This window comes from Lynx rufus, unplaced genomic scaffold (genome assembly GCF_022079265.1).
Source record: "Lynx rufus isolate CCGP_SWC_20201006 ecotype Redwood Valley unplaced genomic scaffold, mLynRuf1.p SCAF_2, whole genome shotgun sequence".
Classification (NCBI taxonomy): Eukaryota; Metazoa; Chordata; class Mammalia; order Carnivora; family Felidae; genus Lynx; species Lynx rufus.
In genome coordinates this window covers 96,034,045-96,057,628 of record NW_025814834.1, presented here as the reverse complement: position 1 = coordinate 96,057,628, position 23,584 = coordinate 96,034,045, and the positions used below count along the sequence as shown (strand labels likewise).

The 23,584-nt window shown below is 40.2% G+C and overlaps 1 protein-coding gene across 5 annotated transcripts in view; it reads left to right on the top strand.

Annotated features, from left to right (window-relative positions):
• Positions 1–23,584, top strand: part of MGAT5 (alpha-1,6-mannosylglycoprotein 6-beta-N-acetylglucosaminyltransferase) — a 341,458-nt gene that overhangs the window by 201,723 nt on the left and 116,151 nt on the right. For all 5 annotated transcript variants that reach the window (XM_047084131.1, XM_047084129.1, XM_047084128.1 and 2 more), the window contains 4 exons: positions 12,195–12,266; positions 14,419–14,580; positions 17,986–18,155; positions 21,421–21,555. In XM_047084131.1, coding sequence (XP_046940087.1) covers positions 12,195–12,266; positions 14,419–14,580; positions 17,986–18,155; positions 21,421–21,555 — 539 coding nt within the window. The remainder of the gene's footprint in view (positions 1–12,194; positions 12,267–14,418; positions 14,581–17,985; positions 18,156–21,420; positions 21,556–23,584) is intronic.

Here is a 23,584-nt window from a genome sequence, read left to right as displayed (position 1 = left end):
GAATTTCCCTGAGGAGAGAACCAGGAAACCCTTTTAGTTTAAATCTGAAAATAACCTTGGAACTCTGGCCTTTAAAAAAAAAATGCGTTTTATCATAGCATCTTAATAGGTACTCTTTAAGAGCTGGAGAAGAATTTCACCACTGTGGCCTCTTGGATGGCAAATACTGCCTTTCAAAAGTAGTAATTTTAACTTTGTCTTTAAAGGATCCTACCGTGAGAATTCCTGAGTGTATATGGTAACATGGTTAGAATAGAGCCGGGCAGATGGATGACGTTCAGTAAACATGGTCGGCACTTTTATGGGTTTTGATATTGTCATTATTTACGTTCAGTTATGGGGACATTTTATGTGGGAGCTCGATTTTGTTTTATAATTAGAACCAATTTCTGGTTCTAATTCATCATTCTAATTTAATTTTAGATCCTTTGACTTCTGGTAATGTAGAAATTCAGCCATTCCCTGTGACTTCTTCTCTCTGCATATGGCCCTTGTGTTTGCATTGGAGCTGTGAGCTGGCCCTGTGGAAGAACATTGCGTCCCTGCCGTCGTTAATCTGAAATGACTAGAGGTGGTTTTTAAAGCCAGTTAATTCTGTGCTAGTATTTTAAAAATCCTGGACAGCATCTGGTTTCTGGTCTCGGCTTTTGTTTTGTTTTCCCTCTTGCTTTCTTGAAACCTTCCTTCTTTTTTTTGTTACTTCATTTAACCACATATCATATGCCAGGTTTCTCTTGGAATTGGAAGGACAATTAAGAGAGACATCTTCATTTGATTTGTTTACTTGATCAACAGATGTACCAGTGACTTTTCCTCTGAATCCTTCTTGAAGAGCCAGTTCTGGCTTCTATCTCTGTGTTTAACCTCAGAGCTTTGACAGATAAAAAAAGGACTTGAAGTAACAACGGTCAGTCACCAGTTGAATTGAGGCTTTGAGGTTCAGCCCGGTCCTAGGAGGTGGCACTCTGCCTTCATTTTTCTTCCCCTGGGTCGTCTCCATGTGCCAACTTCCACTGAATTATGGGGCTGTAAACTTGTGCTTGTACCCTCACCAACTTGCAGTCTACACGTCTTTCTTAGTAAATCCCAGAAAGTGCAACCATCAATATTTCCCCACATTATTCCCACAGATGCTTGCTATGTGTCTGACACTGGACTAGGGACTGGATGTGGTGGTAAGGAGTTTGGTGTTGCCCTTGTTTGATGGAAGACGTTAGGAGAAGAATGAAACATTACTGAGCCCCACTGTAGGCCAGACACCTCAAATGTACAACCTCACTTAAACCTCTCCCCCTCTCAGAGTAATAGCCAAATCAGAGCAGCTCAGAGAGGTCAAGTGCTTAGTGTTTCTGCACTTGATGTTACTGTTGCCCCTTCATGTCAAAGGAAGACTGAACTCAGGTAAATAAGTGATTTACTACCTTTGACTTTGCATTCACTTCTATGTTCCAAGCCTGTTGTGTTTGAAATATGGCTCTCTATTTGAGCTAATTTGAATTAATGAATCTTCATTGCTAGTTTTTGAATACTCAAAATTTTGATACCCTCCCTCAAAAGGAGAAACAGCACTGATTCTCCTGAGGATGTAACTCATGAAAACCAGGTGCTCAGCCATTCCTAGTGGTGACAGTGAATGAATGATTCATTAGGCAGCCTTGCATTTCCAGATCATCGGGCAGTTTATTCTCTGTATCTGTTTTTGCGAGCCATGTAACTATTCCCCTCATAGAGACAAGGCTCTATAAAGTAATTACTCTGTCATTGTTTCAGGTATATTAACTTAGCTCTCTGCAGGGCCTTTTACTGCTAACAGATTTTAGGAAATTTAGAATGAATTTCTTTACCTCTCTTGATATTACATTGATAGATGATGCTGATATACCTGACACCCACACAGTTTTCTTCTTCTCTTTACACAGTTATTCTAGCAACTAGCAACTATCATACCCTTCTAGACTTCTTAATTTGTTTGTGCTGGTTTTTTTTAAACACTTATGTTGCCTTTGCATGTATAGTGGCTCGGAAATAAGCAAATTACCCAGCGATCGATGGCTGGATCTTAGGATTTATAGAAGCCTGTTGCTTCAAATGCCAATTTGGGCTGGACTAATGAGTGTGTGTGTATGTGTGTGTATGTAGGTGTGTGAGACTCCTTCATGAAGGAACAAAAGAAGCAATTTCATGCCTTACTCATCAATCTGTGTCTTCTATTTCACGAACAACAGGCAGAAAGGTCTTTGCCTCTTTCTGTTTTCCCTTGGCAATATGTAAAACTAATATTGGCTGAGTATGCTATTAACCTTGAGTTTAAATTCAGCGTACTTAATCCCTTGATTAATGCCAAGATTAATGCCCAACAGCAAAGGTTGAAAGCTTAAATGTTTGTGAATGCGAGCATGAAATGAAATCCTAATAACCAGTACAATGATTTGGATTTATGGGCTGTGTTGGCTGCTAGAGATAACTTAGAAATGGTGTTGCATAGACTAATTTGTCAGAGTGGGCAGCGATGAAGAATTGACTGTTTCGGTTGCGGGAGAAAACCTGAATGAAAAAACATAAGTAACATTTTGGGACAGGTCAGGGAGTTCTTTAAAAATATCACTAGACTCTTGCCTGAGAATACCAACACATACCTTTTAAACGTGTAACCATTTGAGATGGGGAATCCCCTTTCTGTGAGATAATATTTCTTGGCAGTAAAGCAGGTGGCAGAAATTTATGATCTTCTTTCTACTTTTTGAGCTCAGCCTTTACTGGTACCTTTTTCATCCGTGTGTTTTCGCTGCTCTTATTACCTGAATTCTAATGCATCCTTAGAAAATTGATTTTTTTAAAACAGTTCCTGAGTCTACAGCTCAGTGTTTGTCAGTCACCCTAACGGATCTGTTGGTTCTGTGGGCTCAGACTCCCCCACACTCCTCCAGGCTTATCTTCTTGGTGACGCCTCCTGTTGGTAAGTTTCACATACGACATCATTTGTGCTTAGAATTCTTGCTCTGCCTGCCGCCTTAACAAAAATTAGAAGGGAAAATTCCAAGACTGGCAAACCCCACAACAACACCCCTTGGCTCCTTCCTTGAAACCCATGTGTCAGACAGGGCTTCAGTGCAGTCGCCTCCAATTTGTGTTTTGCCAACTTTTCAATACTGTCTCTTGCCATTTCTATTGCATGCCAATAAAATCACTGTAAAATTTTTATGTTTTGAACTTTTTTAATGTGGAAAATTTCAAACATACCAAAGAGAAGAGTATAACAAAGTCCCATGTACCTATGAGTCAGTTCAGCAGTTGTCAATTCATGGGCAATTTCATTTACTCCCTCCGCTGGTTCCATTATTTTGAAGCAAATCCAAAGGTCTTAGGATCTGTGAATGTTTCAAAATGCATCTTTAAGACTCCTTGAAATCCTGAATCTACTCCCAGTGTAACTGATAATAATACCATCTTATATCTAAAATTAACATAATTCCTTAATATCATATAGTCCCAGGTTAGTGTTTGCATTTTCTAGGCAGTCTTGTAAATTAAAGGTTATTTATTTGAACTGGGTTTCAAGCAGTGAGCATACATTAGAATTGTTGGTGTCTCTAAAGTCTCTTTTTAATTTTAGGTTTCCTTCCATCTCTTTCCCCATCCCCTTTTTTTTCTGTTTGTTTGTTTTGTTTTTAAGAAACTTCTTCATTTGTCTTAGTTTGTTATACTCTGAATTCTGATGATTACATCCTTGTGTCATTGTATAATCAGGTTCCTTCCCCATTTTATTTCCTGTAAATTGATAGGTAGGTCTGAGACCTGATCAGAGTCAGACTTAATTTTTTTTTTTTTTTTGCAAAACTTCTCCATGGATGGTATTGTCTACTTCTCTCAGGAGGCACGCAGTGCCCAGTGTCTCTGTTTTTATGATGTTAGCACCTGTTGATGATTGGCACCTGGGTTCATTAATTCATTAGGGGTTCCTTCTTAATATACCAGGAATACTTGATGAGGAGAGGTGACCCCTCCTCTAGTATGTAGTTGCCAGGAGAGGCAGCTCACATAGGAACCATTGTGTCTCTCTTGGTTTACTAACATCTTCCATTGGGCCAGTATTTTGTTTGTATGCTTTTTGGTTTTATCATTATGAAGTCATTGATTGAAACATACTTGATATGTTCAATCTATTCCAATTATTTTCTTACTGGTTCTCAAACTGCCCTTTCTTTGGCCAACGGGAGCCAATTAATATTGTCTTCTGAATCCTTTTGACATGACTCTGATGGTTTCTAATAGTTTTTATTTATCTAGTATGACAAAATCTTCCAGATTCACCCTACACAATTTCTACCCTAGACCTGAAATTGGCTACTTCTTCAAGAATCACTCGTTCCTGTTAGTAGGAGAGCACAGTTTGGGTGCCAGAAGCCTTCATTGCTCTCGGGTTTTGCTGGGTGCTGGCGGATATAACAATGAACAGAAAGGTGAACATTCCTCATTAAGGTTATGTTTTATAGGGGAAGACAGCCAAAAGCAAAAGTAAAATATATATCTTTTAGATTGCAATAAGTGACGTAGAGAAAAATAAGACAGGAGAGGGTACTAAGAAGTGCTTACGAGGAATGATGGTGTCAGTTTTATTTTATTTTTTTAAGGTTTTATTTTTAAGTAATCTCTACACCCATCGTGGGGCTCGAACTTACAACGCCAAGATCAAGAGTCACATGCTCTACCGACTGACACGAGCCAGGTGCTCTGATGGTGTCAGTTTTAGATAGACCAGTAGGGAAATGCCCTACTGAGAAGATGACAGGATGATATTTGAGGACCAATTTGAAGGAGATGAGAGAGTAAGAGGTGCACATGTCTGGCAGAGGTGTTAAGTGGGCAATGGCAACAATAAGTTCAAAGGTCCTGGGGTGACCATCAACATCCATTATTTATTTATTTTTTAATTTTTTTTAACATTTATTTACTTTTTGAGAGACAGAGACAGAGCATGAGCAGGGGAGGGGCAGAGAGACAGAGAGAGACACACACAGATTCTGAAGCCAGCTCCAGGCTCTGAGCTGTCAGCACAGAGCCCGACGTGGAGCTTGAACTCACCAACCGCAAGATCATGACCTGAGCCGGAGTCGGATGCTTAACGGACTGAGCCACCCAGGCGCCCCTAACATCCATTATTAAAAACAAGTGCGTGGAAATTAATCTCTGGGGAGATTTTTGTCTCTTGTTCACAGAAATAATGGTGTCTGGCATACATATTTATTGAATGAAATATTTTATTTAAAGGCTTTTTAAAAAAAAGGCAATAGAAGTTTTATTTGTTCTAACTTCTCCCAGCTATCACCTTTCTAACCTTGAGAAAAATGTGAAATTTGTAGCATTGAAAATCTGTTAAAACAATAAGTTTGAGATGTGAAGCCAGGGATATTTCAAGCACTTATTAACAATTGAAGATAATACTCTTTCATATTAGACGTATGAGGCGTTGCAGGGGTTCAGATTGGATGGTTAGAATGGAATGGACCAGTTTTATTAGAAGACACAGCTTTTTTGCCCATGTTTTATTCTCACTGTCACTTTAGCATTATTTGCCTGGAACTATGCCTCAGGCAAAATTGCCCATGAACCGAGAAGAGGAACTCTCCCCGCGTTTAGAATGTGACTACTTGTGTAAATTGGGTGCCTTTGGCTATCAAAGTGTGATGCAGCCCAGTGGGTCCAGTTTGCCACTGGGCCTTGCACAGCAGGAAGCATGCCTGGGGACAGCTGGTTGGTCATAGGAAGCATGTCAGTGCATCTCCGTGTGGTTGGCTGCAGAGGAATTCATTTGCTGCCTCTCCTGTGTGAAGGAAGATTGACGCTGCTTCTCCTGCAGTGATTTGGGGTGGATTTTTGAAACTCTATGACATGCTGTCTTTAGCACCTTACTAGTTTTGGGCACGTGGAATACTTACTGTAGCTTTGGTTTAAGTTCTTACCCTTCCCTAACCACCAGAGAACTATGTTGGATTGCTCAGCCCTTGGCTCCCTCTTGCACATTGGAACTTTTTGCTGAAAACATTCCTGCCTCCCTTGATAGGGGGCAATAGTACCGTATTCTAGAAAACACATGAGGCTCCATTGCCTGCCTGGATACAACTACCTATGTTGCCTATAGCTTTCCATCTCGTTCTTCTTCACTGAGATCAAGGGAAAGCCTGTCTCACCTGCCTTGGTTGTATTGTTGGAAGGTTCTCATGAAGTGATGAAAATGGGGAAATGCCACATATGTGGAAAAGCATATCCTCATGAATATCTTTAGTGCTCAAGTCATGTCTTTGAATTATTCACTCAAACTGTGAATATAATTTGCACAAGTAGTGAGTGTTCCAAGGGGAAAAAAAAAAAGTAGAGTAAGGACACAGAGTGGCCAAGTATGTGGGTCAGGAAGGCTTCTCTGAAGAGAAGTTAGAGCATAGTGTGGAAGTAAAGGACTGACACACGGAACTCTCTGGAAGGAAGAGTGTTTCAGATGGAAAGAATAGCAAATGCCCAAGTCCTGAGGGTTACCAGGTAAAATACAGGGTACTCAATGATAGTTGAATTTTGGGTAAAGAGTAATTTTTTTAAAACTCTAAGTAGGTGACAAAGACTACATGGGACATACTTGTATTTTAAAAAAATCATTATCTGAAATTCTGATTTAACTGGGTATCCTTCCCCCACCCCCACCCCCAATATATACACATGAATCTGGCAAGATTCCTACCTCTGTGTGAGGTAGGAATGTTCTGTTTGGACTTGCCAGGATGGTCTCATGTGTAGAGAAGGGGGAGTGAGGCAGGCAACGTAAGGATTGAGGTGAAATTCTATAGGATCTCAGTATGAATTCTGTGTTTTATTCTAAGTGCAAGGAGAAAGCCACTGAAGGGTTTGAGTTAGCGTAGGATGTGATCCAATTTAGGCTTTAAAACAATCACTCTTGCTGTACAGAACAGACGTTGGGGGCAAGAGTTGCCAGCAGGGAGCCATTCCTGCTTTCATTGCTTTTATAGCACTTGCCACACAGTAGGAGCAGAGCAAACTTGTTTTGAAGGATTTTATATAAAAGATTTAGGCAATAATATTTTAACATTGAAGACCGTGCTTGCGGGAGTGTAGGACACAGAGGTCTGGTTTCTGTGCACATCACGTGGGGATGAAGCATATAGGCTCTGGGGCAGGACAGATGGCGTCTCAGTCCTCAGCTGTGGGTCCTTCCTGTTCTGTGTCTTCATCTGGCATGATAAGCGGCCTTTCCCAAGGGATTATTTGAAGACCAAATGAGGTAATCAGGTGCTTATCCTAGTGCTTGGCTCCCAGGACAGTATAGCTTTTGTTTTTATCCTTTATTCCCTCGCCTGTCCCCCATACACAACCATTTTGAACAAACAGTATGGCCAAAATATTAATCAGCTCAGGTGTTTCATGCAGAGGACCAGTCTGGAGAGCTAAACCACTTACTGATGTGTAGACATCTTTGACCATTTTCATTGGCATTTTGAAACTTGAGAAAGGGGAATGAGTGGGGTAGGGAGTGGGATAGAGAAGTCTTTTTTTTTTTTTTAAGTATATATCTGAATGAGTAACTTGATTTGATATGTCATCAGTATGACAAATGCATGTATGTATATGTGTGTGCCTATATATGTATAGTCAGTGTATTAAATGAATAGATACATAGTCAACTATATCCTTTGGATATATAATCAACTGGCCCCATAGGATGATGTAAAATTATCTTTTCTAGATCTTAGAGTTTAATCAGTCGGATTACAAGAGGTGAGTGGAGCCAGCTCCTTGATTTTGTAGTTGAGAACACTTAGAAGCCAAGTGGTTTAAGGTTATATGCTAGTTGTTGGTAGAGCTGGGAGCAGAATTCATTTTGGCTAATTCCACATTCAGGGCTCTTTCCCTACTCAGCAGCTATCTGTTCTCCATGAAGGTTGACCTTTAAGGATGGCTGTAATGTGTCCCGGTCAGGGGAGAGGCAGGCCGCATTCGTCACCCACCCCTGCAGCTCACTGGTGAGCTTACCTCTGGAAGTCCCCAACCCCTTGGAGCCTTGATTTCCTCACATGTAACCTGGTGATGGTGCCTGTGTCACAGGGCTCTTCAGGGGTTCAAATGATGTAATGCATGCTAGCTTATTTGTTTCTTTCCCCAGAGACCTTCACTTATTATAAACCTTCAGTAAATGTATGCTTGTGTAATGTCATTCCTTTAAAAATTATTCTATTAATAAACATTCATTATAAAAAATCATCGTGTGCAGATTAGCATAAAGAAGAAAATGAAAAGCACCCATAACACCATCATCCAGAGATAAGCTCACCTTTCTTATGCACTTTTCTCATTTAATTTTGATTGCACTTACTATCTGAAAAATACAGCATGAAATTCTATATGTCAGTGATCCATTAGAGCAAAACACTTCACATTAATCACAAGAGAAGAGGCTGTAACAGTGCCTCATCATTATTCTTTCAGAAGAGTAGAACGTTACTATAAAGAGTTATACCAGTTATGCATAAATACATGCATCTGTGTGTTAAATCTCCTATTAGTTTTTGCTGTAATCTTATTACTTCTTTTCTCTCTTGCAAGATCTAACTCAAGGGGCACCTGGGTGGCTCAGTCGGTTAAGCATCCAACTTTGGCTCAGGTCATGATCTGGCAGTCTGTGAGTTCGAGCCCCAGGTCCGGTTCTGTGTTGACGGCTCAGAGCCTGGAGCCTGCTTCTGATTGGTTTCTCCCTCTCTCTCTCTGCCCCTCCCCCGCTCATTTTCTCTATCTCTCTCTCTCTCAAAAGTAACCATTAAAAAAATAAACATATAAAATCTAATTTGAGTTGTAAATGTATCTACCAGCAATTTCTTTTTTTCTTAAGTATAATGAATTGTCCATTCTACTACAGACCTTGAAAGTAAGCGTGACCTACTTGAGCCGTTGAGGGCCTTTGTTTTTATTCACATTGTGTGTGATTAAGCTGCAAAACCTTCTCAGGTCAAAGAATTTTACATCATTGGGAGGGGGCATGTCAAAAATCAAATCAGTTAATTTTGTATCTCCTCATTCCAGAAAGGTGATATATAGGTCCCTCTCTGTGGAATACATTTTAACATTCCAAATTTCTAGCGTGGTTGGTCTTTTTCTGTTTTTCCTTCCTCTTCATTTTGTGGCCTGAAGATAGTGTGCTAAAAAGATTGGTTCTGTGAAAGGAGTTTGCCTTCAAATTGAAGGTTATTTGAGTAATGGTTTGGCTCCTCTATTGATTTTTGTGTGCCTATTGCCATGAACTCAGGTGGTTTTCAGTTCTTAGACGTGCTGTGGTGATTTGCGGACTATCCTTGGAAGTGGGCGTGAGGAAGAGCTCCCCCAGTGCCCAGGAGCCAGGCAGGGGTGGGAGTGGACAGTGCCACATCCTGCGTTCCTGCTCCCAGGGCAAATACAAAATCCTGTCCCAGGGAGGGCCCCCAGGGTCACAGTTAGAAAGGTATGGCCAAAGGAATGGGTGGGAAAAGGGAGCAGGCCGATGCAGGCCCTGAGGGTTCTGAGAACAGAAGAGTTGGTAAGAATGATTTGGACTAGAAATCATCCACAGCAGGAAAGCGGTGGGCTCATGCTGGGGTCCAGCTTTCTTGGTAGGATGCCCTGCTAGGGGGTTAGACTCCTTAAACGGCCCCAGGTAAATCAGGCAGAAAACAAAATTAGGGATTAGGAGGTTGAGTTATTAGCCTTGAGCAAGATTTTCCCTGAGTGTTATTAATGACACTCTTATTTAGGAAAATGTTGCTCATTTGAAGGCTGTTTGTTTCAGTACTTAGAGTTATTGCCAGTACTGGCTTGCTTCCAATCTTGGTAATCCTCTGAGGTTTCAGGGGGAAAAGAAAGTGTTTTTTTCTCCCCATGGAGAAATAGGTTTATGTATAATTTAATTATTTTGTTGGCCAGTCACCCTATCACTGTGTACAAAAACAGCAACCTTAAAACCCCACTATCTTCATTAGGTGTCAAGATGTTCATGATTGGTTTGTCCTCCATTACGAGTGAACATGTAGCAGAAAGATGCCTTGCTAAAAGCTACAATACACTGACTCCATATTCTGCACTTTCAGGGATGCCCTTGAAGCCTTGCAAAATATTACCCAGTGATTTAGAGTAACAAGAAGTGAGATGGGTGATCAGTTTCAAAGAGGAATTAAAGTTTTGAATATTCTGTAGCGAAGTCATATTTCAGAAGATCACCTTGGACAGTATTTTCATCAGAGGGAGTTTTGGAAGGTTCTTTTTAGGACGGAAGAGTGAGGAGGGAATGTGTTCTCCTTTATCAGTATCTCGTCTCGCTAATCCCTCTCCTTTCGGTTGACTTTCTTTTTTCATCGTCTTGTTTCATCTTTCCCTATTATGCTATTTGTGGGGAAATTTTTTATCCTGACGTGTTGCCGTGAACATTTTGTGACTGACTTAGTGTGAGGCTGACTTCAGACCTGTGCTCTGGTTGCTCGTCATCCTTCTTGTGTGAGGACGAAGCTCTCACAATGGAAAATGCTAGCTGTGGTCCATTCGAAGCCTTCACATTGCAGATATGCTTCATAGCAATGTTTTATTTAGTGCATTTACAAAAATTTAATTTGAATTAAATAATTCATTCTGCTCTAAGAATACAAGGTACAGATGTTTGCACTGCTGCTGGGACCAGCTGAGGCTTCATCTGCTTGCAGGCTGCTTTTCAGCTGATTTTGCCTCATTTTTCACATTTGTGGAGCTCCAGATATTGCTTCTCCTGGTGATATTGCTGTAAGGTCTCCGTAATTAGACACGGGCATCCAAGGCAAGCTAGTATTTTCGTATTTTATGAGTAGAAGCCATTTCAGCTTTCCTCCTGGGGAGTCCTTTTGAGTCTCTGAAGTCATTCACAAATATGGTAGAGTCTAATTTTATGCCACAAGAAAAAAAAGAGAATATTGCTCTTTTCCTATCCAGGGATTCCACCCTCCCCCAAGCTTTGTTCCCCTCCACTTACTGCTTTCACTTCATTTGCAGCGGCAGATGGCTTTATGCAAATCACCCAGTTATTTTGGTCATAGTAAAAATCACCTTGCATTAAGAGCAATTTCTAGATTAGGGAAACTGCTGTGTTTATTTGAAAACATACCCAGGGCTGGAGGGCAGACCATCCCGACCGAGCCTGTGTCACTGACCTCCAAGGCAGTGGCCGTACGTGTACCTGCCTGCTCGCTGGCCCTCCGAGTGCCCCCTGCCCACTTGCTCTGTTCCTACAAGTCCATCTCACCAGAGAAAAATTGTAGAAAAAAATACTTTACATGGCTCTTTCTTAGCCATCTTTAATAATCTCACTGCATATTTGTATGTGGGTAATGTGCCACCTTGGAATTGTATGGCCAGCAAGATTAGTCAGTGCAGTTCTCTTTTTTCTTTTATTAGAAATGGTGATTTTTGCCTACTTTTCTTCCATAACCTTTTTGAAGTAATTTCTGTAAAACCTTTTCCTCTTTCCCCCAACTCTCTCAACTTTTGTGCATTTGACAGAGCAGTCCATCTTCTAGAATGGCTCTCACAAGATTACTGAGGTGTTTTTTTTTTTTAATCCTTTCTCCTTTGATCTCTTTCTCCAATAGTTTTTACCATCTTCTTCCTTGAGATGAGATAGTGTGCAGTGAACAGCCAGAAAATGAGGGAAAGCCTTGATCAATTAGCCTTAAACGATCAGCTGCTTTCCTAATTCTGAGATAAAAGATTGAGCTCCGTGCCTAAAATGCCCTGCTGTTTCCTTTCCAGACATGCCACAGCAGATAATGAATCATTCCTGCCTTTCATTCTCATTCCCCTGCAATCTCAGTCTTGTCCCTTTCTGCCGTAAGACCCCCTCTCCTTCTGGTGGAGACACTTGAGGGTTACCCGGTGAAGGAATCAGTCACTGTGAAGTACTTTGAAGGACAGATGTAAAGTGTGGACTGTGGGCTCCACAAGACCTTTGCTATTATTGTTTCGTCTGAGGGGCACCTGTCTCTGTACTACTAGCTGAAATCATGAAAGTCTGACTGATAGTAGTAATAACCACTTAAATGTAGTGCTCACCATGTGCCAGGAAGGGTGCGTGGTGCTTTGTTCATACATGAAATCATTTCCAGGTGAACCAGCATACTTAATGTCTCTGATGTATTTTTCAGGTTGAAAACTGGTGTCCTCATTTACCTTGGAGAGCAAAAAATCCCTATGAAGAAGCTGATCATAATTCATTGGTGAGTTGGGATGTTGGGAACTAGGCTTACAATGTGGTTCTGATGCTAAGTAATATGTGTGAACTCTTCTAGAAATGCCAACTGTAACCTGAAATAATGGTAAACTGAAGAACTTGTAGCCGCAGGCCTGTGCAAATTTGGATGGTCAAATCAGTTAAGCCGTAGTGTCTGTTTATTGAGCAATTCTCTGAGGGTTCCTGAGTGATATGCTACCCATAGGAATAAGACCTGGTGCCAGATGTGGGGGCGCTGTGTGACCTAATGAAGGTGATGGTTGAAAACAATGTCCGCACCTGTACGAATGCTGAATGACAGTCCGGTGGAAATGAATGTGGAAGTGATGATCTTAGCCTTCAGGGCTTAGGACGGGTCCACAAAGAGACAGTGTCTTTAGAGCTGAATTCCAAATGATGAGTGAGTTCATAGCAGATCAGGGAGAGGAAGGTGTATCTGATGTGCAGCAGAAAGGTGCACGTGCAAGAGTTGGTTTTCAGGGAGTAGAGCATGGTTCAGTGGACGAGGCCATAGGGGTTTGGATGAAGATGGTTTGGGGGAAGATGAGATTGAAAAGATCACGAGTGACTGTGAAAGGTTTTCTGTGCCACCCCAAAAGCTTAAGTCTTTATTCTTTAAACCAGGGATCAGCGGAGTTTTTCGGTAAAAGACCAGATGGTAGGGGCGCCTGGGTGGCTCAGTCGGTTAAGCGGCCGACTTCGGCTCAGGTCACGATCTCGCGGTCCGTGAGTTCTAGCCCCGCGTCGGGCTCTGTGCTGACAGCTCAGAGCCTGGAGCCTGCTTCGGATTCTGTGTCTCCCTCTCTCTCTCCCTCCCCTGTTCAAGCTGTGTCTCTCCCTATCTCAAAAATAAATAAACGTTAAAAAAAATTTTTTTTAAAAAGACCAGATGGTAAATATGTTCATCTTACCAGGCTGTAAGGTCTCTGTTGGAATGGCTTAGTTCTGACCTTGAGTGCAGAGGGCAGCATAGACAGGATATAAATGAGCAGGCATGGCCATGTTCCAGTGGAACTTTAGGTTACCAAAATAGGCAGCAAGAAGGATGAGGATCTGGCCCCCAAGCCACAGTTTGCTGACCCATGCTGTAGACCGTGAGAATCTTGGGAGATGGCTGGGTCAAGGAGGGATCAGGTGAGTTTTGAGAATGAAATGTGATGACTCTTGAGAGAGGGAGTTAGCATGTTCTACATGTTAGATGAAATAAATACAAGTGTTACTGTTTTTCTGTTGTTTCAGTCACTGGTTGTATCCAACTACATTAGAAAAATGTTCTTCCTGGCTTTTAAATTATTCTGTCCTGAATTTTAAATTTTATTTATTTATTTTTAAATTTTTTTAAATGTTTATTTATTTTTGAGAGAGAGAGACAGAGACAGAGTATGAGTGGGGGAGGGGCAGAGAGAGAGGGAGACACAGAATCCGAAGCAGGCTCCAGGCTCTGAGCTGTCAGCACACAGCCAGAAGCGGGGCTTGAACTCACACACTGCAAGATTATGACCTGAGCCGAAGTCGGATGCTTAACCGACTGAGCCACCCAGGTGCCCCCTGAATTTTAAATTTTATTTAGCTGTGGTAGGAAAATGGTATTCCTGGCTTTAAAGTCCTTAGAAAATAATGAACTTTTGTTTGTTTGGGACTGGGACAAAACTGTAAGATGAGCATTTGTCCCCTGCTTAACTTTGTGGACACAAGAAGGCTTTTTGGCACCCCCATAATGCCAACAAGCCTGTTATGAATTGATTTTACTTTTTCCTGGAGTCTGCTGCCTCTCAGTTGATCCAAGGGGTGATAAATTCGGGTGTGGAGAATTTCAGGGTACATCAAGCATACCATTTGTAAAAAAAAAATAAAATAAAAAGGCATTTTAATATAACTCAGGGCTTTGCAATGACTGTGCTGCCTTTCTCAATTTCTAATTCTTTAATGATGTCCCTTACAGCATATCAGCAGTCAGGGGCCTTTAATTTGTAATCCTGGGGCCTTAAAGCAAAGCTGTGCAGCAGACAAGCCTCACTTTTGAAGCCCTATATTTAATTGACTATCTCTTTCAAGTTTTCAAATGTCACATCATGACAACTATTATGCTTTCTGACTTTTTATCTTCTGTTCATTTTTTATTAAATTTCTGTTTCTAGGCGGAAATCCGTACAGATTTTAATATTCTCTACAGCATGATGAAAAAGCATGAAGAATTCCGGTGGATGAGACTCCGGATCCGGCGAATGGCTGATGCATGGATCCAAGCAATCAAGTCCCTGGCAGAAAAGCAGAATCTTGAAAAGAGAAAGCGGAAGAAAGTGAGCTTCTGATTAATTCAGTTCAGTTAGATGCCAGTTTTCTTTTAAAATCGGATTTTGCTTGGAAACAAGACTAAGAGGAATGTCATGTCTCCAGTGATATTCCCTCAGGGCGAATCTGCTCAGTGTCTTGTACAGCCATTTTTGGGCTTTCCTCTCCCCAGTTAAAATAATCCTGCTTACCAGGGACCGGCACACATGTTCCTTGGGTGAAGCCAAGCAGGAATCTCTGCCTGTAAGATTTCCCTCTGAACCATCCTGACTGTCTCCTCCTGTGGCATCAGGAGACTTAACCCTCTTGGCTCTACCCAGGTACAGCCTTGGAGAGCGGGCTGTTCCATTATAATGGCAGTCTCCTGTTTGGGGTATTTGTCAGTTCTGGGGTTTGGGCAACTGGTAAGTTCCACTGCTGCTACGTTGGGTTGGTACTTGGGCTTATCTTCCTGAGAGAGAGAGATGCTGTCAATTAAACTAGAGGCAGTTTGTTTGAAGTTCATGAGGACTTGATTCGAAAACCTCTGGAATAACCCTGAGCGTGAAAGATTTTATACCCTGTTAGTTATAGGTTCAGTGGCCTTGGCTTTAGATTAACTGTTCAGATGACAAACAGCAGAGCAAATTAAACAGTCTTTAGTATCCGCATATAAAAATTAATTAAAAATGACTTTGGTATTCCTAATTTGACTAATTTGATATCCTCAAGAAAAGGAAATACAGATGAACTTGCGGAACCCCAAGTCATACTTTATTGCTTCCATTTAGTTTAGATTCCTTGAGTTTATGAGACAGCAGTTCCAAATGTTCAGGTACCAAATAGTCCTCTGTAGAAGAGTATGAGGTCCAAATTCCAGGTGAGCTGTGAGAAATAGAGTATTTTTATATAATCCTATGCAATAATCTCTAGGATATATTGTTGGAGGAATAAATATTAGGTGGAGAAATGTGAACATTATTTTTAAAAGGAAGAATTGTATATATCTGTATACCTACAAGTATATGTAAAGTTTTGTACATACGCACACATGACCTATATATAGTATTACATTTATGCTTCCTCATCTTGTTAAAAATAGAAGGATAAACTTTTTATCCTTTAATTTTAATGAAATTAAAAATAAAGGAGATGGATAATGGTGTTGGTTACACAACATTGTAGATGTATTCAATGCCACTCACCTATACACTTAAAAATTATTAAAACGTTAAATTTTGTGTTAGCATATGTTGTACCACAATAAAAAGGGTCAAATATGGGGAAAGAGGGACTAGCATGGAGGCATAGAAACTAGACTTATCTAAACACATCTTACTTTGTAGATTTGGTGCTAGAAGCATTTTACATGGTGTAAAACAAAATTTCACTACAAGAAAACCGTACCTAAAAAATTACTAGGAAAAGAAAACATGAACTGACTACATACTCAGTTTTGCAGTAAACACACGGAGAAGGGCTGTTCTTAGTGACTAGAGCACAGTCAGTCAGCATTTCTGAAGGAGTATCACAAAGGACCAAAAAACTGCAAAATATTTTAAGAGTTTTACTAATTGTGTAATTGGTGATGGTGTAGATATTCTCATTGTGAATCCCTTGAGCATATTAGAATAAAGCAAAATACTTATGTTAGTATCCTTGAGAAGTGGGATTTTCAGTGTGGGAGAGAGGAAATAACATATGTAAGGTAATGTTGTGTAAAGATCCTATAATCCTGAGTTTGAAGGGGAAGTACCAGAATGAATTTATGATTTGTTTTATCCTGGAGGAGACATAAATTTCCAGCTATGTCCATCGAAAAAGGCTGTGGACACTGATCAACCAGAGTCCCCTAGTCTCTGGACCTTGAACTTTGGATATCATCTCCACTGGATGGAGGTTCCAAGAGGTTCTTGGAAAAATTGTTGGTGAAGGTCTGAGATAGAAGTTGTACATGATGAGCTTGGGACACCTGTCATACCAGAGAGCAAAGTAACTCTCCAAGCCTACTAGAACTATGTCAGAAGAACTTAGAAGCCAACTTGAACAGCCTCCCATTGGCAAGAAGGGACAATGTGATAATCCATAAGGATTATAACTACGGTTTATTGAAACACACCAAATATACTTCTATCCATGATTTGATAATGACACCTTTAAAAAATTTCACTGATGGTCTTTAGAGTATGCTAAAGAGCAAATTGGTAATTTAAAAACCGGTAAGTGAAGGGCAAGAGTCAAGTATTTACCAGGCTTTTTCTATGTAAACTGTACTTCAACAGAACCAAATAGTTGATGGAGAGGGGGATGTTTTAGCTAGTAAGTACAGAAGGAGTGATAGAATATGACCATTTTGCGACCCCTGTGGATTAATGCATCTAGTTAGTGATCATCAGTAGCTGCTAACATCACCAGAGACACGCGATGTCCCCACTGGCGGAAGTACACAACACTACCAATGCAGTAGTATTGCCAGAAGCATCCAATGTGAGTTTGATCAGGCCTGCAGATCTAATTACTAATTTACTATAAATACAAGGGATGGAAGAGTCTGGTGTATAATCAGCAAAATCCAAAGTGTAAGAGACTCTACTGGAAATACTACCCAGTCTCTTGGACAAATAAATGACAACTCTCCCCACCCCCAAAGGATGGGGTTAAAGAAGCCTAAGACGTAAATGAGACAATTAACAGTTTATGTACTTTATTTGACTTCTGACTCTAAAAACTGCCCTTGGGAGAAAAAAAAAAAAAAAAAGGAACAGTTGAGGAAGTATAAACATTAGCCGGAAAATGAATGATATCAAGGAATTAATAGTTTTTTAGGGGTGATAGTGATGTTACCGTTATATTTTTAACTGAAGATTTTTTCCTTCTAGAGATACAAACTGAAATATTTGCAGATGAAAGGGTATCTTCTCTAGGATTTGCTTCACCATAAGCTATAGTGGTTGGGAGAAAATGAAGGGTATACATTAAATAAGATTTGCCATAAGTTAATAACTGTGAAATTTATGTGATGAGTATGTTGGAATTGACTACATTGTCATGTCTGATTTGGGATATGTTTGAAATTTTTTATGTTAAAACCTTAAAAATATCCCAGCTGTGGGGAAAAAAAAAAAAACCAATATTGTTAAAACGATATTTTATTGCTCTGGCTTACTCTCCATTAATTCTGATTCTCCAAATATATCCTTATTTTTCAAAACAGATTGTCCATATCTCCTATTCATAGCCATAGAAAGGGCAGTAGTGACTTTATTTCCTTCCATTTTTGGGGTACTTTCTAGAAAAATGTTACGGCACATTATTTCATTAGAACGTAAACAATACTTTAGAATTGGTTGATTGCTTTTGGTGTGTTACTATGGAGTTTGTACTCGGTTCAGTAGGAATCAATATATGCCTCTCCTTTGTTTTGTTTTTTTCAGGTCCTTGTTCACCTGGGACTCCTGACTAAGGAATCTGGATTTAAGATAGCAGAGACAGCTTTCAGTGGTGGCCCTCTTGGTGAATTAGTTCAGTGGAGTGATTTAATTACATCTCTGTACTTACTGGGCCATGACATTAGGATTTCAGCTTCACTGGCTGAGCTCAAGGAGTAAGGAGATTACTTTTCAATTTTAAAATCAGAATACAAAAAAGAAATTGTAAACTCTTAAAGCCCTCTATTAGTGTGTAATTTCTTGTGGAGGAAAATGAAAGTGATAATTCACTAAACAGGAGATAAGAAGATTATTTTCAGGAGCTAAATACATACACTGTGAAAAAGATAATATGTTTTCATTGTAGCTGCAGGCTCCAGAGGCTTCATAAATGAATGCCAGAAAATTCAAACTAAGGAGCTTATTCTTTGCTATTACAGGTGCTTCCAACATGTGCACCAGAAAACATTATTGACTTTCCTAATTCCCTGTCTCTTGCTGAAATTCATACCACTCCCTACTCAACTTCAAGCTTTCTAAATCTTAAAACAGAGCAGGTTCCTTTTTTATAATTTAATTTGGGTAGAATGAGTTTCTTGAAAGCTCTGATTCCATCCTTTTTTTCAGTAAAGCCAACTTTCTAGTCTGACTCTGTTCACTCTACCTGGATTTTCTGTTTCAATGAAACCTACTTCTGGCTTTAGCCCTCTCTTAATCTCTTTTTAGATTGACACAGCTGGCTAGGCAGGAATGCTTATAGCCCCCTTCACTCCTTTTGGATAGCTGGGAGACTTTCTACCCAGCAGCCAAGTGATTGTGTTGCAGTGTCAAATGTTCCAGATGAAATGCCTTGAGAGAACATTCTAGAGCTGGAAGGGTGTTAAAATATATCCCACCCTGCGTCTACTTTATTGTCCAGGGTACTGATGCCCGGAGAGGCCACATGTGTTAGGTCCAAAGTCCACACACCTGATACATGGCAGTGTTGAGGTGAAAGCAGTAATATCAGCAAGATGATACAGTGTCATATTTTAAATGAGTTCTATATGCTAAAACCATGATAAGGGCATTAGTTAGTGTAGTGTCAACAGTTATGACAACTGGAATATTGATGATGACTGGTAACAGCCAACATTTGTCAAGCACCTACTGTGCATCAGATACTGAGCATTTCATGTATTCTATATTACTCAGCCCTTAGCACAAACTTTTGGAAATAAGTGCCATTGCTTTCTGCATTTCAAAGATGAGGAAACTGAGGTTTTCAAGGTCACGTGGAAAACATGTGAGAGAGCTAGGATTTGAGTTTTATCCTATGACTGTGTTCTTGACCACTGTACTACAATGCTTCTTTCGGATCTAGATCAACCTGAGATCTTCTGAACCCCTAAACACCACCCTTGTCCCTTCCACGTGCTGCCTCCTGCTTACTTTAAAACATGTTGTGTACATGACCCATGAAGTAGATGCATTCGTACATTCAGTAGTCGTTCATTAGTGCTCTCTGTGCACTAGTTCTTGCTCTGGGATGTAAGGAGATGACCAGCATGTGTTCAAGGAAATGCCAATCTTTTGGTAATCACAGCTAATATATTATATAATAATTACACTAATTGCACTATGATTAGTACTAATTGAGGCATGAATGCTAGAATGTAAGCCAAGGGAGTGCAGAAACTGAATATTGCTCACTATGGTGTATGTGGCACCTAGAATAGTGCCTGGCACCCATTAGATGCTCGTGACTATTTACTGAGCAAATGAGAGATGGGGTGAATGAATGAATGAATGAATGGGTGAATAAATGGAGAATGTGGGATCCCTAGGGACAATTGCTTCCTAGGGAGATCAGAAAAGGCTTAATAAGGGCCTACCAGGCAGAGACTTAATTTGTTGGTCAAGAAGTCTATAGAGGTCTTTAAGCATTGGTGATGGGACCAGATGTGTTTTATTTAAGAAGAGAATTATGGGCGCAACATAGAGCAGCGGTTCCTGAATATGCCTGCACATTAGAATCACCTGGGGATCTTTATAGACTCCCAGAGCCCAGACTATGTCCCAGACTAATTAAATCACAATCTTTGGGGATAGGACACAGGCATGAGTATCTTGATGTCTACAGGTAATGCCAATGTGCAGACAAGTTTGGGAACCCCTAAAGAGACAAGGTGGACCAGGAGTCTACCACCTCTGGCTCAGCGGGCCAAATGCAGTCCTCTGCCTGTTTTTGTTACTAAGTTTCCATGGGAACACAGCCACACAGATTGTTTGTTTATGTATTGCCTAAGACTGCTTTTATTCTATGAGGGCCGAGTTGCGTAGTTGAGGCAGAGAACATGTGGTCTGCAAAGATGAGAGGATTCACTACCTGGCTGTGTACGGAAGTATTTTCAAATTCTCGGGAAGAAATACACAGCCTCGTAAGGTCAGTAGGCCAGATGACAGGCGAAGGGTGTCTGAAGCAGTGTCAGTGTGGAGCTGCAGAGCAGAGCCCTCCTTTGAAGTAGGACTGCCATAATTCGGTGAAGGACAGTTATGGGGTGTGGGCAGGGATAAAAGGCACCAGTGATGACTGATGTTTGGGTGAATGGCAGTGTAGTTTGGTTAGCACTTTTTTCTCCCGCATCTGAAGTTGGCATACGATCAGGTACGTGGGTGCTCTCAATGCAAGGGTGGGTTTCTATGGATGGGTGAGGAGATGGGTGGATGGAAGAAAGGGTAGTGAAAAACCATAAACCATGGTGCCAGGTATGTAATACAGTCTACTTGGAAGGAAAATTTGACACAGAAAAAAAATAGGAAACAATATAAGACAGTATAGAAGTTTATATTGTAGCAGCTAGAAATGGACATTTAGGAGGTCAGTATGGTCTGGAGTAATGAGAACAGATTATGTGGGGGAAAGTGAGAGTCACAACTCAACAAGTATCTGATATACATTAGGCACTTTCTACTTAATGCCTCATGTAACCACCCACAGAATCTCTGACAGGTTGCTATCTTACTGTCTTTTCTGTAACAAATCCTGTTTTGTGGTAGGTTGGGATTTTTTTGTTTGTTTGTTTTTGATGAGAAGGAAAGACCCAGAGAAGTTAGTGACTTGTCTGAAATCTCACAGCTGCTAGTGGATTTAGATAGTAGAGACAGATTCAGAGCCAGCTCTTCCTTAGTTTCAAAGTGTGTGTGTGTGTGCGTGTGTGTGTGTGTGTGTGTGTGTGTGCGCGCGTGCCTCACCATTTGCTTTTGCCAGAGTCAGAATCTGGGCTCTGGATAGGCCTTGATGAGTGGGTAGAATTTGGATAGGCAGCAGATTGGGACAGGCTATGCCATCCTCCCCGACAAAATTCTTGGGAGGTATATTTGGGTATTAATGTTGCTAAGTGTAGTTAGCTTGAAATAAATTATTTTTTTTATGTTTCCTCTCTTGTGCCCTTTTCCTAGAATAATGAAGAAGGTTGTAGGAAACCGATCTGGCTGCCCAACTGTAGGAGACAGAATCGTTGAGCTCATTTATATTGATATTGTGGGACTTGCTCAATTCAAGAAAACTCTTGGACCATCCTGGGTTCACTACCAGTAAGTGCTACATGCTGTCCTAAAGTTTATAGAGCTATTTTATTTTTTATTTTTTTAACAAGGGCAACATGGTTACAGACAGAAAAAGCTTATCAAATATTATCTTTTGGATAGTGTGGAGTGGGTTTCTCATTCCTAATTGAAATTCAGATTTTCCACGGTGACTTTATACTTTCAAAGGCTATTCATTCTTTTCACTGATTTCTTTTAGAGAACAGAAAGGGTCCAACTTCCTCTTTACCTTCCCTGATGCTCAGCTTACCTCTCTCAGTGTGCCTACGCCATTCTCATTTGTTTAAGTAACAATTCGGATAAAACGTGGAAAATGTCACTTCTTGTGCTCCTCAGATTTGAGAGGATGACTCATTTCTCTTCGCCTTTCCCTCATCAGTTGTCATTTTTGGAAGAGAAAGCTGTGAATACGTTGTCTGAATGCTGGGGTCTTGCGCTTTTTAGGACAAGACCCCTGCTGAGCATGACTTGAGTGCACGTCTTTATCACTTCAGAGAAGAACCCATTGTTCTCTGCAGTGTGGGAGTGGGGCCATGTTTTTTTGTTTGAAATGATTTTACATTGTGCACAAGCATGGCACTAAATAACAGTGAATTACATAATGAAGTTTACCAATTTTTCCATTTTCTTCCAATCTTTCTAAAAAAGGTTTAGTTTGATGCTACCATACCTCCAGCATGTCTTGTAACACTTACGTGCATTTTTAACAAAATGAGTGTAGCTGTAAGTTTCAGCCTTAGGCAAAGTATCCAGTTTGAATTTAATAATAATTTTTGAAGAAGCATGCTTTTTTTTGTTAGCTTCCACTTACTACAGCTGGTACTGACTTTTATTTATGGTCTTTCAAAGTTTACAATAAATGTAAATAAACATCATATTTTATTTAATGGTGTCAGTGGTACCTAAATTTGGTTAAAAAGCATGATGTTAGTACCACTTGACTGATAGTCAATGTTGATCTACAGTTTAAACCAAATTCCTAAGAAAACATTTGGAAAATCTTTCAATTAGCATGACTTAGAAATTCCTCCATGTGTTTCTTTTTTATTGTTTTTGGGTAAAGAGATGTTTTGATGTGTTCTTCTAACTTAACCAGTAATTGAATCCTTAACGACTTGAACTAGGTCTGTTTCAGGTTAGTTTCTAGTTTAACATTATTTATTAACTTTAAGCTTATGTCAGATTGCAAGTCCTTTAGAAATTCAAAGGAAATAAAAAGTCAAAATAGTAGGAATCTTCTCCAAAACACAGTAGAGAAAACACCCATTTTCTGTAGAATTTTCTTGTCAGTAGCTGTAATTTTTCTCACTGGGCAGTGAAATACTCAGTGACAGAGGAAAGGGATTCAGTGAGAAGAGATTGTGTATTTTTCATTTTGTTTTGGATATAGTTTCATGAGAAAGCAAAAGCAGAATCTTGGTTTGGGCCAGGATAACACTCTACCTTCTGCACCCCTTTTTTCCTGTTCTTTTTGGTTTTTTCCTTGAAACCTTCATACATCTCAGTTATGTTCTCATCACATTTGTTCTCAGTTATGTGGAAATAACCATCTTTCTTTCTGGTTAATAAGCCATGTAAGTAAATAATCATTTTTCCCCCTTTTTAGCTTCAGTATTAAAAAAAAAAAAGAAAGAAAGAAAAGCAGAGCTCTTGTTCTCTGGCATTTAGCAAATGGCAGGCATCTGGTAGATGTGCAAAAGGAACAAGGCCTTACGGGCATCTCTAGACTCACATATCCTCACCATTAAGAAGGGCTGTTGGGATGGAAAAGTGTCCTCAGTGGTAGTGTTTAGGTCAATTAAAAAGGACTGTTTCATTATTAAAATGGTTACCACTGATGGGTATTTGAAACTTGTTGGATGAAAAGGGACCATCTCAGAGGGGTTTTATGGAAGGATGTAATATTTATCTTCCCTTTCTTTAATTAATTATCCACATCAGTGATACTAGCTGGCAGGAGGTCTGTTAGGACTTTGGCCCTGCGGTCTTTGCTATGTGATGAAGGTAAGATTTCATC